Source organism: Triturus cristatus, chromosome 11 (assembly GCF_964204655.1).
Source record: "Triturus cristatus chromosome 11, aTriCri1.1, whole genome shotgun sequence".
Lineage (NCBI taxonomy): Eukaryota > Metazoa > Chordata > Amphibia > Caudata > Salamandridae > Triturus > Triturus cristatus.
In genome coordinates this window covers 582455229-582479197 of record NC_140594.1, presented here as the reverse complement: position 1 = coordinate 582479197, position 23969 = coordinate 582455229, and the positions used below count along the sequence as shown (strand labels likewise).

The following is a 23969-nucleotide window of genomic DNA, read 5'->3' as shown; positions in this document are numbered from 1 at the left end:
AACTGGCCATATGGTAGATTTTCACGGAGCGATCTAGGATGATGGATCTCATAGCTCAGTAAGGAATTTGTGGCCTTAGGTTTCTTATATAGTTCACTTTCCAGACCTGTAGGGGTGGAGAGAATCAAGAGGTCTAAAAATGCCAACTTGGTTTTATTGATTTCAACGGTAAACCTCAGAAAATCGTTCCTTGTATTCAACCAGCTAGAAACGTCAAAATTGATTCATGGTGCCCCCGCCAGATGATGAAAATGTCGTCTATATAACGCTTCCATAAGCGAATAGACTGACGGAAGGGATTGATCTCTGACAGTACATGTTCCTGTTCAAATCCGTGGACGTAAAGATTAGCTAGACTGGGAGCAAAAATGCTTCCCATGCTAGTACCGGAAGTCTGTAAATAGATGGTATCTTCAAAGCGAAAGAATTTTTCTTTCATCGCCAATTGTGCACAAGACATGATGAATTGTACCTGTGTTCTGGATTCCAAATTCTTCCTGTCTAAGAGACTATGGATGGCATCAAGTGTCTCATCCTGTGGGATGGAAGTATAAAGAGATTCCACATCGAATGACACCAAAAAGTCTGTGTGTGGATCAATCAACCTCAGGTAGAAGACGTAAAACGTCCTTAGTGTCTTGGAGGTAGGTCGGCATCTCTTTAACCAACGGCCTAAGAAACAAATCCACAAATGTGGACAGAGACTCTAGAATCGAGCCTAAACCTGAAATAGGCCGTCCGAGTGGTGGTCGCTGGGGTTTATGTACTTTAGGATGTACATAGATATGCGGCATTATGGGATGATCCGTTTGTAAAAAGGCTGCTTCATTGTTGGTGATCCAGCCCTCATTGCTAGCTTCTTCAACCATCGTGGCAATCGAGGTCTTTAATTTCTCCGTAGGATCTGGCTTTAAAGGACGGTATGACCTTCTATCCCCGAGTTGCTGAAGACATTCTGTTCGATATACCTCGGTGTCCAGTATGACGATAGAACCGCCTTTGTCTGCCGATTTAATAACAACTCGGTCATCAGCCATGAACTTTGAGTGCTTGTTGTTCATTCTTTGGAAGATTACAAAAGGACTTATTCTCTGTCAGAAGTAGTGCTTCAACATCCTCTCTCACAGCTTTTTCAAAGGTTTGGACCTGTGCTGGGGCTAGGTGTGTCAGAGGATTAAATGTAGATTTCTTCTTTAAGCCAGTGTTATTGTCCTCACAATCTAGGACAACTTCTGAGTTGCGGGAATGCCCAGACACATGTTCTGGTCATTCTTCTCATGGTCGCGTTCTACTAAGCCAGGCAAAGTTTTAGACCCGTGAATATTTTTGTTGTTTGTGAACATTTATACCAGGCATGATAATTGATGATGCCACAACTGTAGCTCATGTTAAGTACAAGATCTACCATTGGTTTACCACCAGAGTGGAATCTTTTGGGCAATCCTTTGACTGTAGCTGGCAGCAGTTATATCTGGGGATGTGTTACTTGCTGTTATTGAAACTACCCTAGTTTGTTGGGATGCCTACACTCATACTAGTGCAAGCCTTTATATTCCTGTAGAAAATCTGAATCTGTTTTTTGTTTAAAATGCCTTTGTGATTTTATCTTCCTACTATTCTCTTCTAGGACCGACCACATGATCCTGCTGAAGGGGGTGGTGGTGCTCGAGGAATTCTGCAAGGAGCTGGCAGCTGTGGCTTTTGTGAAATTTCCTCCTGAGGAAATGGGCTATCCAGAAGCGTGCAGGGCTGAGGCCAGAGAAGACCAGTCTAGCGTCACGGATGGAGACACATCGCAAATGGGAGTCAGAAAGGGACAGCTCCACGCAGAAGCCAGGGACGGCACACCCTGCAAAGGAAGAAGAGAAGGTGCACACTGTGAAGGTGTCAGAGATGACAAGTCCCTTACAGGATCCAAGAAGGGTAGTCCTAGGACACGGGCCAAGGAGTCTAAAAGCTCTTGTGCTAGGAGGGACACAAAGAAGACAACAGATAATCCCAATGCACAGGCTCGGACGGATGTCCCAGACACAGAGCACAGGGAGAACACTTGAACTGACTGCATGCACCATTGCCCAGATCATTGCACTCCCCCTGGAACGGAGAGATAGGTGATGCTGTCACAACTTGTGGCAAAGTGATACCCTAGGACCTTCCTAAAATGGGTTCGGCTGCTACAGGTTCTCAAATTTATTCAGGTGATTTCTTGACAATAAAAAACAAAGCGCCCTCATCCTTCAGCACCTGAACACTTTTAAGACTATAGACAAATGGCATTGGTTCCCCGGGTACCCCAAAAGCCCGAGAGCCAGTGGCAACAGAAGACAGTTTCCACATCCTTCCAACATCTATAAGGTCTGTGATAAAGGGTGTTTCTGCGCAAGTCTCTCAACATCTAGAGGAAGCTGGTAAGGGGTTTTGGACTGGCCTTTCAACATCCTGAGGGCATCTAACGCAAGGTGCCTACCAACTGTTTGCAGTAGAGGGTTCTGACAATAAGTTCAATCCCACGACCAGAGCTTTTGATCCCCCTCCAGGGTGAACACTCCACTCTTGAACTGTGCTGAAGTTTTGAGAGTCATTGCTCGACTTTGAAATTTTGGTGTGTTTTAATTTATGTTTTGATTTTTAATGGGAATGGGAAATGTACTGTAGAGGTGATGGTGGGGTTATTTGTCCCAAAGACTGGCAGTGTAAAGAGGGAGAGAAGGGGAAAGCCAATACCCACATGAGCACACGGTTCTCAATTGACTTTCTCTCCATCCACCATTGATGATACATAAGTGAGGGACACAGGAGAAATATATTTGGTCAGATTATGTAGCAGGTTCATTCATAAAGAAAGACAGGAACATGGTACTCCAGACCCGCGGGCTAAAATATTTGTTCACTTGTTTAAAACAGTGGGTATTAGCTATCCCTCTGTGGGCAGAGGGTTTACAGCTGCGCGGAGCCGTGCTCTGGATAGGCGATGGCCTTGCCAACTTGGCAAATTCGGATCTTTGTAATGGATATTGGAGGGTGCGAGGCAGGTTCTCGTGCAGTGACTGCTTTGAGACACCTGGGAGGGTTTGAAGTATAAAGCTTCTTGCACCTCCCACTAGATTCATTCTCTACAGTCTCTGACAAGTCACTGCCATGTTCTTTTTGTGGAATCCAAATTAAGCGCTAACTTCCGATTCAGTATGTGACGGCTAACGCTTCTACGAGCTCTGTGATCTCAGGCAGATCACAGGCCTTCCTTTTGATTCATCACTGCTGCGCTCTGTGTGTGTGTGACCTTAGGTGACTCACACCTCCCCTCCCTGTATTAATCTGCTATGGATTCTCTTTGCAACCACAAGTCTGTTGGGGTTCTCCTTGCTCTTTAGTCTGTATGTGACTCTTTGTCAGCCTCCCTGGGTGATCCACTGTTCTCCCTGTGTGTCCCTGACTCTGGTATGGACTCCGTGTGACATTAGGCATAAAATGTTTCCTTGCAACTCATCCTGAATCTCTTGTGGACCTTGCAAATCATTTGGCCAATGATGCTCCCCTTGAACCTCAGTTTTACCCCTCTCTCTCGCTCACTTTGTGACCTCAGGCAAACCACTACTCTTGGCTCTGTCTATGACAGACTGGCTACTCCCCATAAATGGTACCTCTACATACCACTGGGGACTCTACCAGTAGTTTCCATAAACTGTTAATTTACTATTCTGTCATGTAAAATATGCATTTGCAATGCAGGAAGTGATTTCTGCATTGAATCTCTGGAAAAAAACAGACTTTTTCGTAAGGGAAAACACCAAAAGCACTAGGGGGAAAGACCCACGGTGTATTGAAGTCTCCAGAAAGACAGTCTTTCGTTAGCCGGATTCCAGAATGGTGCTGCAAAAGGTCAAGACAGCTATTTACTTCAAAATAATCTAGATCCTCCTCAGGGATATAAGAGAAAGGTCTTCACAGTCTCCGGTCCAAGGGCAGCATTGTGCTTTAGTGGCTGATAGAGCAAGGATTGTGCAAAACTTTACCTGTTTCATCCTCTCATTTCTCCAGCGAGCCTGACCAGCACATCTAGAGCAATGTTATTTGTATCTACATGAGGAGGATACCAGACGCTGCTAACCGCGCTTTAATATAAAAAAATGCTCTAATAACCCTAGCCGACAAGAAATTTAAAACACGATTACATTGATATTGAAAAAAGCAGGAATAATTAAAAAGTATAATTTTGTTGCAACTAGAAATTAGAAAGTACCACAAACGTGCAACCAAATATTTTTTTACTATCGGAAACAGTAGTGTACCCCAAATTAAATCCCAGTTAGGGACGAATTTGTTTTAAAAAATGCGAAGTATATGTGATTTTACTACAATTTCTAAAAATGCAGGGTTTATTAGTAATGGTTTTCTAATGAAAAAGAAATCTATTTTTTATGAAAACCCTCTCTCTCGCTCTCTGCAATTACATAAATATTCGATATATATTCCATAAAAATGGGGAGTCCCTACACTTATATTTATGTAATTTATTACTACAGTGCAAACGTCCGATTCGAGTTTGTTACCACCCTACAACAACATTGACATTAGAAAAACAATGTTTACTGCCACACAGATTGCATGTAACAAATGTCATGGCATAAAACCAAATATGCAGAGGTGCAGAGTATATAATATGGCAGTTTCGGGAGGTGCGCGTGGCTCCGGAGCTCCTCTGTATCAGAGCAACGGGGGCTGCATAGAGAGTCCCGCCTAACTTAGTGATCTGGCCTGGGAACTTTGTTTGAGGCTGATTTTCTCACCAAGAAGCCCTCTCTGGGCAGTGCCTGACTTCAAGATGGCGGCTAGGGCCATCCCTGATCACCACCGCGGAGGGCTCCTGAGATTTCGGGGCACTCCCAAACCTAGCAGTAGGGGCTCTCCAGTTGATAACCCCTTGTGATGGCGCTCTATTCTGGTGGCATTTTGTGACCTAGGTATCATCTTTAAGGACGGGCCTGGACAGCGCCTGACCTTAAGATGGTGCCGTCGCCTTTTTAACTCCCTTCTGCCCGCAGCTTTCACCAGTTCTCTGGCTGCTACCACCACCGGACGTCGAGCCCCCGATTGGACTGCGCCTTGATAACATCAAAACATTTACCCCCACCCACACCTAGGTTCTGATCTGACTGCGGCTCTCATCTCTCCTACTCCCCATTTGAACTTGACAATCTTTAGATAAACCCTGATCACCATCCTGACAGCGGAGTCCGAGCACTTTGGCTGATGCCCGGTGAAGCTGCCTCAACAGCTATAGAGGAGATCGGCCCTGGTTCACCCTCTCTGCCGTCACCTACCCAGCCGGTCTCCCTGTTCATATCTCCTTTCCTCCCCCTCCCACCTACGAACTACCGTAACATTGCCTTTCTGTCCTATGTTTTATCTATGCTCTTGTAACAGATGTAACTTGTAACAGATGTAACTTGTAACTCACCGTTCCTCATGTAAATCGCTCTGATACCTCCGGGTCTAGCCAGAGCTATATAAAACTCAAATAAATGCTATTTATTCGCTTCATTGGAGGAGGGAAGGGGCATCATGACCCATTTGCGGCTTGGCCTCTGGTAATTTATGGCCTCTCCCCACTCAACAAACGTAATAAATAGCATATTACACTCTGCATATGTGCATATATAATATAATAAAATAAAAATAATATATATTCTGATAAACAAGGGGAAAGGTATAAAGGATCTGTGTAAACCACACAGAAAACTCAACGGATAGAACAATTTTTCAAGATTAATGGCATTTACATCTTAACAAATAAGCTTGCAAAAAGCAGTTTAGAAAAAAGGCATTCTGTTTGATTTCTGTGAAAAGGTAACTACCTTTTATCATTAAAAAGTCCATAAATCAGTTTAGATGTAAAGTATTCTCAGTAATGATATTCTGTAAAATAATTTTTGCAAGAAATTGCACACAATCTGGTCGAACAAAACGCATCCTCTGGCAGGCAAGATGATGGCCCTCCTTTCTGAGAGATACTTCTGACTACAGATTTCTCACCTTTTGAATATTACCCAAGCGTGAGACAAGATCTGAAAACTCTTCAGCAGTACCCCTGTGCACATGTAGGTGATGTAGTTCCACTCCAGAATTGACGTGTGGAGTCGTGTTTAAGCATCAACCACCCATGTGAACTGACATCAGTTTCTTTCTTTCTGCGCCACCAAACGTGGATCTAGAGCTACCAAATTTTCTTTGAGATAGTTTTTAATTTACAATTATTCTTTCTAAAAAACAGAGTGGTTTGGAAAATGCCATGCCTAAAACTAAGATGTTATACTTTGTAGGGACTGTCACAAACAAACGTCTTTGAGAGATCCACGTCAGGTTTGCCTGTGGTGCTTGGGTCGGATTACGACCTGCACCGACTGCATCTTGATGAAGCCCAGGGCCACCCAGGAAAGCAAGCCAAATTCTATTTCATCAAGCACAGAAAAACTCCATGCCATGACTAGCCGATGTTGAAGGGAAGGGCAGGGACCTAGTCCTGTTCCAAAGTCATTTCCATGGCCAATCTTTGTCACACATTGAAGTATTCAGGTAAGTTGAAAAATAAACATAAGAAGTTCAAGCAGGTTTCAGACCCTTTCCACCACTCTTGAACTCCAGTGAAGGTAGGAGGGAGTCAACGTTCATGGTCTCGCTTCCGAAAGCAATCCACTTTACAAGGTATACTGACCCTTGTTCCATGCCAAGCTGAATTATCAGGTCCATCTGCGATGTAGCAAATTCAAGACTTTAGTGAAACTGTGCTGCACCTATTTGGCTAGTTACCAGCTCCCTCTCGTGCACCTCTGGTTCCCAAGGAACCACAGCGGCCTCTATCTGGGACTCCGCCAGAGGGTCTTGCGTCAGTGCCAGGTAGACCCTTTGGACCAACTATGTGCTCCATTCTGGCTTCAATGCCAACTTCGATCCTGATGCCACATCCCCAGCTGGATCACAAAGCATTGACGCCAGATGATGAAATGCTCCCCGACTCAGAGTCAACCCTGCTTTAACCTCAACTGAGTCATCACCTTGATCCAACTGGCTGCTGCCTTTGGGTGTCCAGTTAGACTCCTATACACTGCCCTTGACTCATGGAAGGGCCCACACACTTCATGCTTCATTCAGGATGGATTCTGATCATGACCCCTATGATCCAAGGGACAAAGTTGCCCAACCATATACCAAAGATAACTGAGAAAGAGATCTGCAGGATTCCACTGTCCTGAACACCTCAACAGACACTCGATTAGTTTCTCCACCAGGTTTCGCAATGGTTATGCAGTAGGCTGCTGAGGACCTTGACCAATGGTTGCCCACAATGGAGGTGAAGACTAACGTCCTGAGGCGGGTGAGCGAGCAACAAGCCCTCTCTGTCAGCCTGTACTACACCATGTTTTACCCAGACAAACTGATCCTGAGAATGTGGGCCTCCTTCCTCCCAAAAGTGATGACCATGTTTTACATCAGGCAAAACATCACTCTGTCAGTGTTCTTCTCTACCTCACCCCACCACAGGTTGAATCCTAGTTTTCACATACACTATACCAGGGAAAATTGTGTGGACTATCAACTCATTGTTGGTTTCACTGGGGGAAAGAAAGGCAGGGCAGTGCAGAGGAGGACCATCTCTGGGTGGATTGTGATCTGCATTAATATCTGCTATGCACTGGCCAAGAAGTAGCACCCGGAATGTTTGCAGCCTCGTGCCACCAGAGCCAAGGCTGCTACCACTGCATTGGTATGCAGATTACCTGTTGTGGAGATTTGCCAGGCTGCTACGTGGGTGTCGCTCAACACATTCATGAAGCACTACTGTCTGCATAGCCACAGCCAGCAAGAAGGGCACTTTGCTCACTCGGTTCTGTAGGACTTTATGGTTTGAGCCAGTTCACAGACCTCCACCTGGGAGGTACTGCTTTGGGGTCTATTCAAAACATGAGGAATCTGCGGTTAGAAGTATCCATCAGAAGAGCAAGTTACTTACCTTCTGTAATGCTCTTTATGGTAAATTCTCTGTCTAACTACAGATTCCTCACTGACGCTTCAGTTCTCCCTGTTCTGTGAACTGTGCTCTTTCTTACCTAAAAAGGTCCCAAGTCTAGAAACCTACAGACTGGTTGAAACCAATCTGCTATTGGGCTCTGAGTCAGGGGGAGAGCAGAACCTGCAAAGGGTGGTGCTTGTATGCAACTCTGCACATCGCTTCTGGAGTAGAACGACGTTGTTGCATATCTTTACGATGCCACCTGCTTGCACGCAGAAGTACTGCTGAAGATATTCCGGATCTAATCAGACACATTGGGAATATTCAAAAGTTGAGGAACATGCGGTTAGATAGAGTATCAACCAAAAAGAGCATTACCAATGGTTAATAACTTGTTCTTCTGTACTGTCATATCTTTTTTTGCATTGTCTCCAATGCAAAATGAGTGACCGCCTTGAGATCTCTGCAGAGCCAATATTGCACTGTGGTTACTCTGAAATTAAAATGATGCGTCATCTTTTATAGGATGAATATTTTAGGAGATCAAAATGGGAAACCTAATTTATTGACTAAAAATAACAGTGGGCCCTCCTGGAGATCCCATAGCGACTGGGCTGACTATCCAGGAGCTGCTGCTCTTGCAGCCTGGTCCCTGTGTGGTCTTCAGAAGAAGTCCTTCACTCCTATAACATCAGTCAAAGCATGGCCTTACACTTACCGAAGGCAATGAAAATCAAAGATGGAAAAGCACAGGGGACAGAAGCAGCCGGATACACTTCAGGCAGGTGTACAATCATACTTCTCGTCCCAGATTTGCAGGGCCATCAGTGCCACATGTACATAAGCCTCCGCAGAATGTTGCAGGATAATGCCAGCGCAGGAAGGAGACTCCACTACCCTCTGGGAGCCTCCTGCATTACATTCTACACCTGAATGCCTGTTGCAGAGGCTCCAAATCTATCCAACCTATTTTCACTTGTGTAGTGATCTCGGGGGCTATTTACGGTCAAATCTCCTGGAGGGTAGAGTGACAAAAATTGCTAAAGGTGGCGGTGAACAAATGATAGCTAGTGGCCTGTCCAACGACCTCTGATAAATGCAAACTCTGGCCAAGTCCCTTCTTGTTCCGGTTGCCCCAGTAACTGAATGTTGGTTGCAAAATTCCTTGCAGCTTAGTAACTTTCTTCAATGCCTTTCACGGGTTTATCACTGACCGGTGGGGAGGAGGGGCATATCTGATATCAGGTTGGTCCACCGTGGTAGTGGCTGGGGTTCTAGTTTCTCCTCTTCCAGCATCAGATACCTTGGGGAATTGGCTGTACTGGTAGTGTACTGACTCACCGCTCCTATGATCCAGAGACAGAAATAGAAGGGGCTGTGTATGGTTAATGCCCCTTGTTCCACCTCTCCCGTCATCTTAAAAAAAAATCTATATTTTGATATTGTGATCCAGTCACGTCTCTGCTAGTGCTCAGGAGGAGGGAGCCATATCGCCTTTCAGAAATGTTGTGTGCTATCTTGGCTTCTTTCCGTGCTATTGGCTAAACCGCAGTATGCGGGACTCTGTGCCAGACACGTACAAGACTTGGCGGATGCTTCTCTGTCCTAGTGTGACCTATTTTCCTCTTATAGACAACAGCACACTCTGTGAGACCCACAGCTCTCGATTTTGACTACAATGCGGAACTGTAGACTTCTTTAGAGTCTTGCAGGACTCTGGCCTCTCCCTCATACTTGCCAATGAGTATTCTAGCTTAAAGTGACATACATCATTCTGACAGCATTTGACGGCACCCTATATCATTTACACATGACCTGGCTCAGAAAGTACTTTTTATGGAACCAGGCATCTGTCGCTGTTACCAAGAGCACTTAGAGTGGGATAGAGATGCCTCTTTTTGGTTTTCAGAGATTTCAGCGAAGGGAGTTCTCTGTTCCAACAGTAAGCTTGTTTTTTTTCCTTGCGCCATTCATTCACTTCAGAGCAATTTTGAACACCAATTGAGAGCACAGCAGTGTTTCTTATGTACTCAGTCTTATCCAGGAAATAGGTTGTCTTGATCTCCAACACTTTGTAACGAATGTATGACGTTACTACGCCATCTATTACCTCGCAGTAGGTTACAACGCGGTCGTTACAATGACCGCGTTGTTACCACGCATGGCTTTACATCGCAAGTCGTTTCTACGACTTGCGCTAGATGGCGTGCTGGATTTAGGAATAATATAAATTACTATTCCTACTCCAGTTAGCGCAATAGCAGGGAATAAGTTGGATTTAAAATCTAACACATTCCCTGGTGTTGCACGCCACCTAGCGCAAGTCGTAGAAACGAATTGCGTTGTAAAGCCATGCGTGGTAACAATGCGGTGATTGTAACGACCGCGGTGTAACCTACCTGCGTGGTAACAACAGCGTTGTAAACACTGTTTCCCCTTTGTAACACTAGCTGGATGATATTTAATTGGTTCCTGTTGTCCTAGGTCACGGCCAATGCAGACATGAGATACTTCTTTTGTTTTGTTAGTTGTCAAAATGGAGATGTCCTTCTTGTCATAGGGAAAAGGTCCTTGTGCCAGCTCCCTGTGCGACAGTTCTCGTGTCTAGCTTGGCCACAGTACTCTACCCTCTGCTGCATGTCTACCTGCTGCCCTCTGCTTGTGCCTCCTCTGCTCATTTCTTGCTCTGTTTTGCCTTTTTCTGATCGTTTTTCTGCCCCGTTTCGCCTTTCCTGTTTGTTGTTCTGCCCTCTGTTTTCCCTTTTCTGCTCTCGGTTTTGCCTTTTCAGCTAGTTTTGCTGCCCTCTCTTTTGCCCTCTTCTGCTATTTGCCTTCTCTGCTCGTTTTTCTGCCCTCTGTTTTGCCTTTTATGCTCGCTCGTTTTTCTGCCCTCTGTTTTGCCTTTTATGCTCGCTCGTTTTTCTGCCCTATGTTTTGCCTTTTTCTGCTTGTTTTTCCCCTCTTCCAACCGTTTTCTCAAGACCTGGCTTTTCAACTGAAACCTCGCAACCCAGCGCCCAGATACCCCTTGGGGTGACAGTGCTGCGCTCTACAAATGCTGATTGATTGATAGGTATCACTCCTTGGTAAGAGCATCTCACCTTATTTGCTAGAATTCCAAAGGCATTGTTATAGGTATCTTCATTGCTTAATGGCAACGTATGCAAGAAATAATAAATTATGTTCATCCATTGTGCCAAGATTGTGCTCACTGGGCATCATGTTAAGTGTATTTTATTTTTATTGTTGTTCTCATTTAGACTGAGTGGAAAGTTTATGTAATTGATCCATGTTTACCAATTATCACTTAATTGTGATTTTTTTTTTAATAATGTTTTTCTAATGGTTGTATGTAATTTTAGCAGAACACATATCTGAGGTATGTCCCAGGCATCACTCTGCATCCGAAAAAAAAATCAGCAATGCTTCAAAGCATAGTTGCAGCATAGTCAGCTACAGTTGCCAAAAGTGAGCAAACAAAGCCACTACCTGCTCTGTTAACATCAATTCTTTTTATTTTTCCCGCCGCAGAGGATGGATCCTTACGATGGTTTGTCCTGCAATTGTTGCCTTTTTTTTTTTTTTTTAAAGTAATAACTTGGATGCCAATCAAAATTATGTTGTCTCCAAAGCCCTCAATGTTTAAACCCTGTAGCACTTCCTAATGGCATTTGTCTGGGACGGGCCATTGTGACTTGCATGTGGTTTGTGGGCATGGACCACAATGTAACAGACTGGGATTTCTGTGTCTTCTTAAAGCCCCAAGTCCTTCAATGGATGCCAAGTTATTTAGGTCAAGAAACCATCAGAACATGGCCTTTGATTCACATTTCCTCATCAACGGATGTACGGCCTGATTATCGATCCAATCTTCCCACCAGCTGTAACCACAAATATGATAGGCGGTATGGACACTGCTCTTCTTTCTCACATCATAAGACCGAATCTTGACAAACGATACTCACTATATCACTCTTAACACACCGTTGTAAAAATGTAATTGCACTACAGACACCATTCCTGATTTTGGAAAAGTTAATCAAAAAGCAGAGTTAAGCTTTCCTTCTTTGACGTCCAGCTCACTGCAGTTGGAATTTTTGCGTCTTTATGCTCACAATATTTGTATATGTTACGGGAAATTATGGTAATGCATTTGGAGCTGCAATAGTCCAGGTCATGTCGCACTGTATCCCTATTCCTGTCATGGCCATTCCACTATCTTCAGTCCTAGGTCCAAGCCCTACTCGCCCTTCACCATCAGTAATATCTGGTTCAGCACTGGTATGTCCCTGTCCGGCTTTAATATCTTACATTGTAAGATATGGGCCATGGTACCCGTTCCACAAATGACGACATTGCTTTTCGTCTACCTCATTCTGACACCAATAATATATCATATTTAAAAGTCTTCTTGGACAGCAGCTGAAATTTCAATTTCAAATTATGCTTTGAAAAGGATTAAAAATGTGCTCCCTTCAAAGTTTTTGATTCCCTTAATTTCTGATCTGTATGTGGTACTGAAATTTGAACGGGGATGCTGTTGCAACCCCCTTTTCACATTTTTAAAAACCTGTTTTTGCCAGAGAACGGCATTTTGAGGGCATGTGCCTCCTTCTTGCTGAAGGTAGTTTTCAGATTCCACAGTTCCCAGTAAATTTCACTATTGGTTTTCTTCCGTCTTCCTCAGCCTCCTAAGGGGATGAAAGATTTTACATATCAAATCTCAGGAGGCCCATTCACTTTTATGCAGAGATCCAAGAATATGGAATAGATAAATCATCATTGTTTTTTAACAATTTATTTCTGAAGCTTTGCTTAAATTGTGTTAAAAATTGAAGAAAGATTCACCTGGAGCTTCACTCTGCAAGCGATGGAGCAGATACACCAGCGCCCTTAAAGCAAACCCCTTTTCTAGACATCTGCAAAGTGGTCACTTGGTTGTCCGTATATCCTTCCAAACCATTCCTATGTGGACATTGATGAGAGGAACAAAGTGCAGTTTGGAAGAGCTATTCTTCAGCAGGTTTAAGTGAGATGTCCTCCTGTACTGTTGCGGATGTGGTATTTCTACTAAGATGAGGACTCCGCTAGAAGGTGCATTCTTTAGACAAATAAGTTACTTGTGTTAGGTAACTTTTCTAATGGATAAGTGATATTCAATTCCCTCTAACCTCTCTTCGTCTGATGTTTGTTATCATGTTACATATTGTTTTTTTCTTTTGAATTAATGGTTAAAGCCATGCTTTTTTTGGCTGGACCCCTTTTGTGAGGGAATATTTGATTGAACTGATGCCATCCAAGAAGGTAGTCCCATTAGGACTCGTTGCATTACTAGATGGAAGCACTGTTGAAAAATCGTCTGGATAGAGTCTAAATCCTGGGGATATTTCTAAGAGGAGAATATTCTCTGCTAGTAGATCAAGCATCCATTATAAACAACATTGCCCTAGTGAATTAGGTATTGTTTTAAGTTTGTACTTTTGTTTGAAGCCTTTCAGTATCTGTAGAACATGACCATCTTATGTGCCTGTTTCTGTTAGCAATATCACCGTTATGGATTTCCCCACTGCTGGTTGTTTAACACTTGGATTTCCTGCTATTTAAGCAACAAGTAGCATCAACAAGTTTTATTCAGCTTGAAGAAAATCTTCCACAGCTATTAATCTAGGTGGTTGAATGGATGCTTATGTCTTCACGCGTATTTGAGGTGTACTATAAAGCACTCTGTCATGCCTCGTGCAGAAGATTTAGAAATCTGTTGGGAAATTTTTGTATGTGAAATAAGCTTCGAGTTTGGGTGTGCTGGATCTCACCTCACCAAGCAGTTAAGGAGCTGGTATGTCTGATGTAGCACAATCCAGATAGCCCAAATATCACACGCTGTTCTGCCTATAGAGAGGCCTCCACAAGGAGATCTTTTTCTAAGCTATTGAACATCAAAAAGAACCATGTGACGGTCAGCAAGCTGAGGTATCATTTTATAGAACTCTGCATAGTCTGCGCCTTGCTCAGCGTTAGGTACAGGAATATTAACCTTGCAGCAGTTTATCTCAAAGTCAAAACATTTTCATCCGCGCTACGCCCTCCTTAATCCTTGACTTTGGAACAGTAGTTTTAGTGCATTTGATTTTGAATTCTGTACATGTACTGGAAGTCTTATAGCACCGGAGAAGTTTGGATGATATCTTCTTTGGCACTTTACCAGCTGGTGATAATCCAATGGATGCGGGGCCACCACAGTTAGAGCATGACAGTAAATAATAAGTCTTATCGGTGCAGCTTTAGAATCCTAAATTGACCAGCGTTGGCCCCATTAGCAGAATCCTCGGTTAAGCTAGAGCAGGAGTTGTCATGTATAGCCAGCACCATGCCCATGTGAACTCAGTGGATGCACTAAACCACCTCTTAAATCAGATTACCATTCTGAGTGCTGCATTGTCTCACTTTCACTGTCGGAGAAAACTGTTTGAAGGCCCCCCCATGAGGACATTGAAGGTTGCCCTGAGGTTCTGTATTCCACCTGCTTAGCAGTGTGCATTGATTACCTGAGGGCAGTAAAGGGCATGTTAAGTCATTGTGGACAAAATAGTGTGTAGACTAACCCCTTCATCCATCTCCAGTCCGTTCAGTCAGTATGGACTGGTCGATCTCTTAAGGTTTATGAGGCACAACCTGCATGCAGCAGGCACTCGGCATCCAGCCGCTTTCCACCCGCAAGTCCTGTGAAATTCTTCAAAGGACAGTGTTTCTCGCTAAATCAGGGTACTCTGCTTTTACCTTTAGCTAGAGTTCAGTGTCCACAGATCCAGAAGCATTATCATGTTAATATAGCCTTGTAGTCCGCCGTAGCAGGCTATACCGGCTATTAAAGGCCCGCTCCAGCGTTAAAGGCCCGAGCCGAAGGTCGAGGGACCTTAACAAAGGAGCGTGACTTTAATAGCCGGTGTATTTATTTATTTATTTTATTTCTTGTGACTTGTATAGCGCACTATAACCCAGGGGTCTCGAAGCGCTTTGTTAGGATCAGCTACACAATAAAAAGATGCATCAAATTAAAAATTTAGCGGCCACCCCACGCTTGCTGGAAAGCACAGTTTTTAATTGCTTGCGGAAGGGCATTAGTTTCTTTTCATTGCGGAGTTTCAGCGGAAGTTTATTCCACATAGCTGGCAAAGTATGTGAGAAAGCACGTCCACCCACAGTGGTCAGTCTACAGCGTGGCTGAACCAGATATATGGAATCAGCAGATCTAAGCACCCTCCCTGGTTTGTAAAGGGACAGGCGAGATTTCAGATAGGTGGGTGCTCTGCCATGAAGCGCTTTGTGTACAATGCAGAGCCCCTTGAACATTAGCCTCTGCCTGACTGACAACCAATGGAGTTCCCGCAGGAGGGGGGATGCCTGGGTACTCCTCGGATTCTTAAAAATGAGCCTGGCAGCATCGTTCATGACCGTCTGCATTCTGTTTAAAAGGCCCTGTGGGAGGCCTATATACAATGAATTGCCATAGTCCAGCCTAGCCAAAATCATTGCAGAGACCGCGCTCCTTAGGGTGGAAAAAGAGAGCAGCGGGGAAACTTTCCTGAGTTGGCGAAGGAGGCCGACGCAACAGCCCACCACAGCTGTGACTTGCTTTTTCATGGACAGCTTGCTGTCCACCTGGATGCCCAGGCTCTTAACCACCTCAGCCGGTTCTGGAGGCGTGCCCAACTCCCCAGGCCAGAAACGGTCACACCAAGGGTTGCCAGCGATGGTAATCGGCAACACCTCGGTTTTGTCCGGATTGATTTTTAGGGAGTTGCCGGACATCCAGTTAGCTGTACTTCTCAGGATGGGTGTAGCCCAACTACGAAGGGCTATAAGGCTATTAGAACATTCTGCCACTAGAGGGCAGAATGTTCCAACAAATAGAACAAAGGCCTCTCGGAGTTGGAGGAGTTTACATTCCCTCTGGCTCCGAGAGGCCTTTGAAAACAACATTGGAATGTTGCTTTGTGGGCCTTTACCGGTCTGTAAAAGCATGCAGCACTCCATTGTCTTTAATGGAACTCCCAACCTTCCAATGTTCTAATAGTATATATAATAATAGTGTAATGTTGGCATATTATAAATTCAATTGAGAAATACCACAGGGCATTGGTGCTCGTTGGCCATTCACTGCTCTCTTTTCACTTAGCACCAAGCAACCACTCGGGGTGTACGTGTGCTTAATAAATGTCCTTTAACATAACATACAATGGAATTAGCAAGGTGTTTTGAAACTGTCTCCTCTTTCCCCATTAAAGTCTAACCATTTATGCCATATTTGTATATAGTGGAAGTTATTCTTGAGAGGGAACTCCTGGCCAGCGTAGGAGGTATCCTAAGGGAGCAGGAGGGTGCCTTTGCTGAACGGATCTCAGTCTTGGGAGAGTACTTCTTGCCCCCCAAACACCTCGTCTGTATGCGAGAAGACATGGCAGTCTCTTCACCGCAAGCGTGTTACACCAACCTTAAGGCTGGAACCGCTTCTTTGAGGTACAAGGGTTGAGCGAGCTCAGAACGGAGAAAAAGGTGAGAGGCTAGGGTCCTATTTTAATTTATTCTCAATCTTTTTCTTTGTTGCCATTTATAGTCGAAACATGTTTTCCACTATAAACAATGATTTTTATTTCCCTCTTCCCTATTGGACCCACAGCATAAATTTAATTATAATATTTGTATCAATTACCTCCTGTCAAACCTATGAAAGCTACTGGGAGACACCTTGCTTTGTGTCATCTTTCTCCTTTCTCATAGTGTCCACCATCTTTATGGTTTGTAGTCACCTGGGGCAGGTCATCACGCTGAGACGATCCCATGCAAGGAATTGAAGCGCTGCCTACTTAATTTGATCTCTGCTCTACCTCTAAGTTTTTAATGTATTAGTTGTATGTGGGACTTGGGCTGGATGCATCTTTAAAGGGTATTATTTATCTGGTATGTGAACTATGCACTTTCTGTATCGCTACATGACTGACGCTGTGCAATAAAATCTGAGTGCCTTCTGTGGAGCATTTTCAATGTAAATGCTGCAATAAAGTGACAGATTTAATGATGCTTGATTGTACGTTAGTTGTCAGTTAATACAAAGTCTTACTTTTCAGTCTAATTTATTTAAGTGTTTGGTAGAGCATTATGTCATCTTGTGGTCACTTTCTTTTGAAAACAATTGTATTGGTTTTTAAACAAGAACTACCAGCAGCAGTCAAATGCAGTACATCACAATAATCAGTTGGTATTACCTTTTACATACACGGGGAATTGAGTTTGCGTTACCCAGTCTTCCAGATCCCACATAGTGCACTCATTTCAAAGGAGATACGTTCAATCTATCTGCCCTAGCCATTTACCCCAAACCGTACGGAATTTAGCGGACACCCCCTAGCTTCAAACAACGGTTTCTCCTGTGCTACGCACCAGTCTACGCCTCTGCGCCATTTCGATATGCCTGGGGATTCCGGATCTATCCAACTAGTCGCAATGTCTCTCTTGGCCACCACTATTGCAGTGGTCAGAAACTGCTTATTAGCTTGGGAGCAATCTAGGCCATCCGTAATACCCAGTAGCCATCTAGGCCATCCGTAATACTCAGTAGTATATGTAAGGGGTTGTGCGGGACCTCCCAGCCCAGGACCTCTGTGAGTTCTTTCTCTATGGAATCCCAACAGCGTGTGATGACAGGACAGGCCCATACCATGTGGAAGAAGTCTGCTTGGTCATGATCGCACTGCGTACAAGATGGATTTGACTTCATACCTGCTCTAAAGAGGCGTTTGGGCATTAAGTAGGTGGCGTGTAAATAGTATAGTTGGACCAGACGGAGCTTGGCGGAGGTGGTGACTGTTTTGGGTGCCATTAGAGTGTCTCTCCAGTCTTCCTCGAGAGGCCCCACCCATTGCTCCCATAGGTGTGGAAGTCAGTCTAACGTGTTTGGAGTGTTGTTGTGAGAGAGCGGTAGATACGAAAGACACCCCCCTTTCCCAGGTTGCCCATCATAATCTGCACCTCGGGGGGACTATATTCCGGAAGGGATGTGCCTTGAGGTACGTGAGTGTAGAGGGCGTGGCGTAGCTGCAGATATCTGTAAAATTGCAAGGAGTGCAGTGAATAGCGGGTTTGCAGATCTTGGAAGGTGCGCATATGGTCACCCGTCCACACATCCCAAGCTGCGAGATACCAATAAGGTCCCATGGTTGGAATCCCTCCAGGGCACTGACTTCTCGAAGCCGGGCCCCCTGCCAAAGTGGAGTGTATTGGGTCAGTTTGTTCGTCCATTGGGTGCAAGGAGTCACGCCAGGCTAGGAGAATAGCTTGCCTCACCGTTGGCATCGTCCTGGGGATAGTAGCAATGTACATAATCGCCTGGATCCTGGGTAAGTCCAGATCGCCCAGTTTCAATCTAAACGCTGGGTCTGACCAGCCACCATTGAACCAGTCATGCAACGTGAGCAAGAGGGTTGCCAAATAGTATAGATAGAGATTAGTCATGCCCATGCCACCATCAAAGGACGGGATCCGGCACTGGGATAGAGCTCAGCAAGGTCTCCGCCCGCCCCAGAGGAATGTAATAGTCAGGTTGTCAAGCTCCTTAAACCAGGTTTGTGGTAATTGAAAAGGGGTGTTTTGGATCATGTAGAGGAGTCGAGGGAGTATCATCTTTTTAAAGAGGGCGACCCTTCCCAGAGGGTTAAGCGGGAGCGTTTGCCATTTTTGGAGATCAGCACAAGCTTTCTTCACCAGCGGGGTGACGTTAAGCGACCAGGCGAGGTCAGGGAGCAAGACCTCCCAGATTCCCAGGTATTTAAAGGACTGTCTTCTGATTGGGATCATGGATTGCCAATCAAAGCAGTCTCTTGAGAGGTGAAGAGGGACCAGGACGGACTTGTGGGAATTTAGCTTCAGCCCGGAGACTTGTCCAAAGAGATGTGAGGTCCGGAGGCAGCGAGGGCCAGATTGGGCCGGTTCAGCCAAGAAAAGCAAGACATCGTCTGCATATAATGCGATTTTGCCTCCACAGCATTTGGCCATCTACAGCCTTGAATACAGTCGTCAGATCGCACTAGGCACGCCAAGGGCTCCATTACTAGGACAAATAGGAGCGGTGAGAGGGCGCAGCCGTGTTTCATCCCCCTTTCGATGGAGAATAGCTCCAAGAGTGCTCGTTAACTAAGACTTGTGCTTGTGGTCGAGAGTATAATACCTTGACCAATTTCTGGAAGTGTTGGCCCATACCCATCTCAGTTAGGACATTGTCTAAATATCTCCAGTTTACAGAATCGAATGCCTTCTCGAAGTCAAGAGGTTAATGAGTGACGATGCGCTAGAGCTACGTGGAGACATCTAAGGCAGTGTCTAGTTCCTCGGGAAGGCATGAATCCACACTGGTCGGGGTGGACCAATTTGGAAAGATACGGTTTCAGCCGGTGGGCGAGAATCTAAGAGAACATTTTGACCTCCTGTTTATGAGGGAGATGGGGCGATACTCGGCGCAGTGCGGTGAAGGAGGAAGCATTTTAGGGATTACCACAATAGTGGCGGCGTCTGTTTCAGGCAGAAACTAGCCGTTTTCATTTGCTTCAGTATAGATGTCCAACACATGCGGGACAAGTATTTCTCGATAGGCGGCGCAATACTCCTGAGGGAGACCATCGGGACCCGGGGTTTTGCCCGGAGCAGAGCGCGATATAGCATCATTGATCTCCTCCCGGGTGACAGGAAGGTCTAGGTCTAGTGCGTCAGCTTGGCTTAAGCGAGGGAGTTGGATACGTGTTTGAGCGATCAAACTTGAAAGAGAGAGCTCAGATTCCTGCCTCGAATAGAGCTTGGAGTAATAGTCGGCGAAGGTCTGGGCTATATCCGAAGGAATACAGTGAGTAGTAACCTCTAGGTCTATAATCTCCAGGATGATACGATTGGCCATGGGGTATGTGGCCAAACGGTGTAGGAGTTTCCCGTTCTTATCCCCCCATCTATACACCCTGGCCACAGAGGATCTCCACAGTAGCTTAGCCGCCTCCATGGAGATTTGCTTGATTTCATCGCGCAAGTGCATGAGTTGCCTCTCATGCATATCATCTTGTTGGGCAGCTGTCTGGCTTTCGAGGAGAGTCGCCTGGGCCTCCAAGAGAGTAACCTGAGCATCTAGGGATATGAGTTTGAGTTGGCCCTTGGCGCAACCACGGATAGTAGCTTTACCCGCTTCCCATAAAATATTCTGGGAGAGAACCGAATCGTGGTTAGTAAGAAAATGGTTCTAGAGTTCTGTGCCCACAGCCTTTTTAAGGTTTTAGTCCTAGAGGAACCACGCATTGAACCTCCTGATCGGACAGAGTGTGTCGGAGGGGTCTCCTACCCTCAAGAGTATCGGTGAGTGGTCAGAGATGCCCCTCGGAAGGATAAGGATGAGTCTGACTTTTTGGCAGTCTAGTGCCGGCATGAAGATGTGGTCAATGCGCGCTAGCGTGTGATGTGCAGCAGAGATGTGGGTGTATTGCCTGGCCTGGGGATGCCAAATTCTCCAAGTCGCACACATAGCGAGTAGGTCTGCTCAGTTAGTGAGGAGTTGTGCGTGGGCGGTCCTCGTGTTGGATGGCGGACTTGTAGCGTCGAGGTTCGGGTGCATGAATGCATTGAAATCCTCCAAGAGCAATGAAGCATTCCTGGAAGTCGGTAGTGGCCATTGTCAGTGTGAAGGGAAGATTGCGGCGCATGAGGATTGCTACACCTCTTGAGCCTCGGGTGAACCCTGAGTTCCAGGCTCTGTCGTAGCCATACCACACTAGAAAGGGGCAGTTGGTGCCCATAAGGTGTGTTTCTTGGAGTAATAGAATCTCCGCTGCCTGGCGTTGGGCGTATCGTACCTTTGAAATTCCATGACAGTATGCAGAGGGATTCTCCTTTATTATGTGTGTTTGTCATTGTGGGTAAAGGTGTAGGCGCAGGCCAGTGTGATGTGAGCTGGGTGTGGAGTCTCCACATTGTGGGCAAGTTGTGGGGTCATGGGTACCCTCTTGGGTCGTGTGTGATGTGTGGAAATGATTCGCTGCCGAAAGAGGCTGCTGGTGTGACGTACATAGTGTAGAACTGGAACTCGGGACAACGGTCCCCCTTCTCGCCCAACCCCTTCCCCCCACCCTATAATTCAGCAACGGAAGCATCTGTCGCCCCAAATGAAACTAAGAGAGAGAACCAAACTAAATTGCTTGGGTATGGGTTTGCGTGGAGGACCCCTCCTTACATAGGATAAATATCCCTACATTGTGGAATAGTTATACATTACGGTGAAAGTTATCTGGTCCGAAGGCATCTACTGCGCAGCATCTCTGGATGGTCTACAGACAGGCCAGGTATTCGCTCCAGGAGTTTTGGGCTTTGAGAGAGATCTGAATCAATTGAGTCCAGGTGAAGCCTTGGATGAGGCGTCATCGCGTACTGAACGGGCCGCAGATTCTAATTCGTGGAGGGAGTGGGACCCATTCAGTTGTACAGATTCCCTGGGTAACAGTCCGGGGCTCACGGGTGAGTCCGACCTGGCTTGGCGCAATCCTTGTCCTCTACGGGAGCGTGTGCGTCTTTCCTTCGGCGTGAGTGACCTTGTTTGGGTAACACCATCTTGGGCTCCAGCGCGCGGAACCGAAGGATTTAACCGTAGTGGTGGTTCTTCTGTTAGCCAGGTCCAGGCTACTTCTGGAAAGTTGAAGAAGAGGGATTTATTTTGGAACACCACCCAGAGGCGGGCCAGAAAGAGCAGCCGGTACTGAAGGCCTAAAGCACGCAGTTTCTGTTTCGCCTCAGTGAAGGATCTTCTTTGAGTTTGGACTTCCCTTGTGTAGTCTGGGAAGATAATTATTGGCTGGCCTTGAAATGATAACGATTTTTGGTTGCGTGCCTTTGCAAGGATAAGATTCCTATCTTTGAAGTTGAGGAACCTGGCGATGATAGGTCTGTGTGGCGTTCCCGGTGAGGGTTTCGGAGCAAGGGAGCGGTGAGCGTGCTCAACCGCACACCAAGAGGAGAGGGAGCCCTCCGGCATCCGGGATTGTATCCATTGTTCGACAAAGGTGCCGATCTGGCCATTTTCTGAGCCCTCCGAAAATCCCACCAGGCGTAGATTATTACGTCTCGATCGATTTTCAGCATCCTCTGCTCTTTTGTGTAGCTCCTTGGTGTTGGTTTGCAGACGTGCAACCTGCTCCATCAGCTGATGGACATAATCTTCGACTGTGGAGATATGAGATTCAGTCTCTATAATCTGGGCGGTCGCGTTGCAGAAGTCCTGTCGAATGAGGCCCATCTCAACTTGGACCTCGCCAATTTTATTTTTGACCGAGGTTTGTGAAGCATTAATTGCTTGTAGATGTTGTTGAGGTCCGCAGCCGCAGGGGGTGGGTTCTCTGTGGATCCACTCGCCAGTCCGGGCTCAGTAGTCATGAATTGATCCATATAGTTCTGCGTTGGGGGAGGTTTAGGGCCTTGATCCCTCCCCATGCTGGCAACCGGGTATGAATCTTACATGCGCCTAATGTCTGAGGGTGCAGTCCGGTACCTCTCTGAGGGAAAGGAAGTGTATCTCTGGGACCTAGGCTTTGGGCGGGAGAAGAGTGCACTGCGTATGGCTGCGTAGGAAACGCCACGATATGTCCAGCTGTTAGTGCTGCGCAGATAGGACTGCCCGCGAGGTGGCAGGCCTCTGCAGCCTAATCTTCGCTATATCCGTAAGGCGCACTATGGAGGATACTGGGAATTGGTCCGTGTGCCGGGCTTCGTGTCAGCCCAGGGTGCAGTTCTGTGCGAGTACCCTCCGGTCCCAGTTGTCCAGTTAGTCGCCGGGGCGGGCTCAGGAGTGCGCCGGGGCACGGCTACACCTGCACCGAGACAGGTTTATATATGATCTTAGGCCGTTTTGCCAGTCCTCTGCCGCTCTTCCCCCAGCGTCCGATCCCACAGCAATGGGCATGCAGCAGGCAAAGGAGGAATCAGGAGGGAGTCCACAACTACATAGGGCCGGAGAGGCCAGGGGTGTTCCTCCAGGAGGGATGCAGTTAGGAAGACCGGCAGGTACCGTGGGGGGTGGGGGATGGGTGGAGTCACGGAGTCTTGAAGCAAGCCCAACCCGCCGGCTCACTTGGGGACAAGGGGAGGCAGTTGCAGGCCTTGGTTTGTTTTGGGGCTTCTCCTGGTCTCGAGGTGGGTGGCAGATCAGATCCCCCGGGCAGCCACGCCGCAGTCACTGGGCTGTCAAAGCTGGTCGCAACGGCCGCTGCACATTTCCTCACCGCATATGCTTCGGGAAACCAGGCGCGGACGCCGCCGATCTTCAGCCGACACTCTACGACAGTCCGTGGGATCGTGCACCAGCCCCCAGGTCCACCCAGTCCGCAGTGGCAACGGAACCGTCCCGGGCGCGGAGCCAATCGTGGGGTGTCTCCAAGGCAGAGGGGTGACCCCGACAGTTCAGCACAGCTTGGCCCTCCGCCGCCGACAGTGTACACAGCCCCGGGGATCCGGCACAGGCCCTCTCAGCAGTCCACACCTCAGGGCCCGGAGTGCTGACAGGTAGGCCGCGAGTAAGGCTCACCCCAGGCAATCTGTGCGTTGCAGCCCAGGTGTGTTCAGGGCCTTCCTCGGCTCCAAGCAGCTCCCGGTGTTGAGTTGCAGGGAGGCCATGATGTGCCCAGTTCTTCCCGGCAGTGGTCGCAGCTCTATCCCCGCCTCCAGAAAGTTTCCAGGCCCGGCTTTTCGGCCAGTTATAGCACAGCAGGGAGTCGCCCCGGACAAGTGGCATCCACAGCTGTGCAGTCGTTCAAACTCTCCACAATCAGGCAGATTTCTGGGATTTACTCGGGAGCCCTCACCGCCATCTTAAGTAGGCCGCAAGTCTGACTCTCGATGGGCAGCCCCTCCGATCCTCCTGTGGTGCCACAGGTCACCAGGACATCTC

General features: G+C 46.6%; 1 protein-coding gene across 1 annotated transcript in view; it reads left to right on the top strand.

Moving 5' to 3' along the window:
• Nucleotides 1–7210, top strand: part of FHIP2B (FHF complex subunit HOOK interacting protein 2B) — a 133646-nt gene extending 126436 nt beyond the window's left edge. The window contains exon 17 of the mRNA XM_085633830.1: nucleotides 1628–7210. Within this exon, the coding sequence (XP_085489956.1) occupies nucleotides 1628–2054 (427 nt within the window). The 3' untranslated portion in view covers nucleotides 2055–7210. The remainder of the gene's footprint in view (nucleotides 1–1627) is intronic.
• The last annotated feature ends 16759 nt before the right edge of the window (nucleotides 7211–23969 follow it).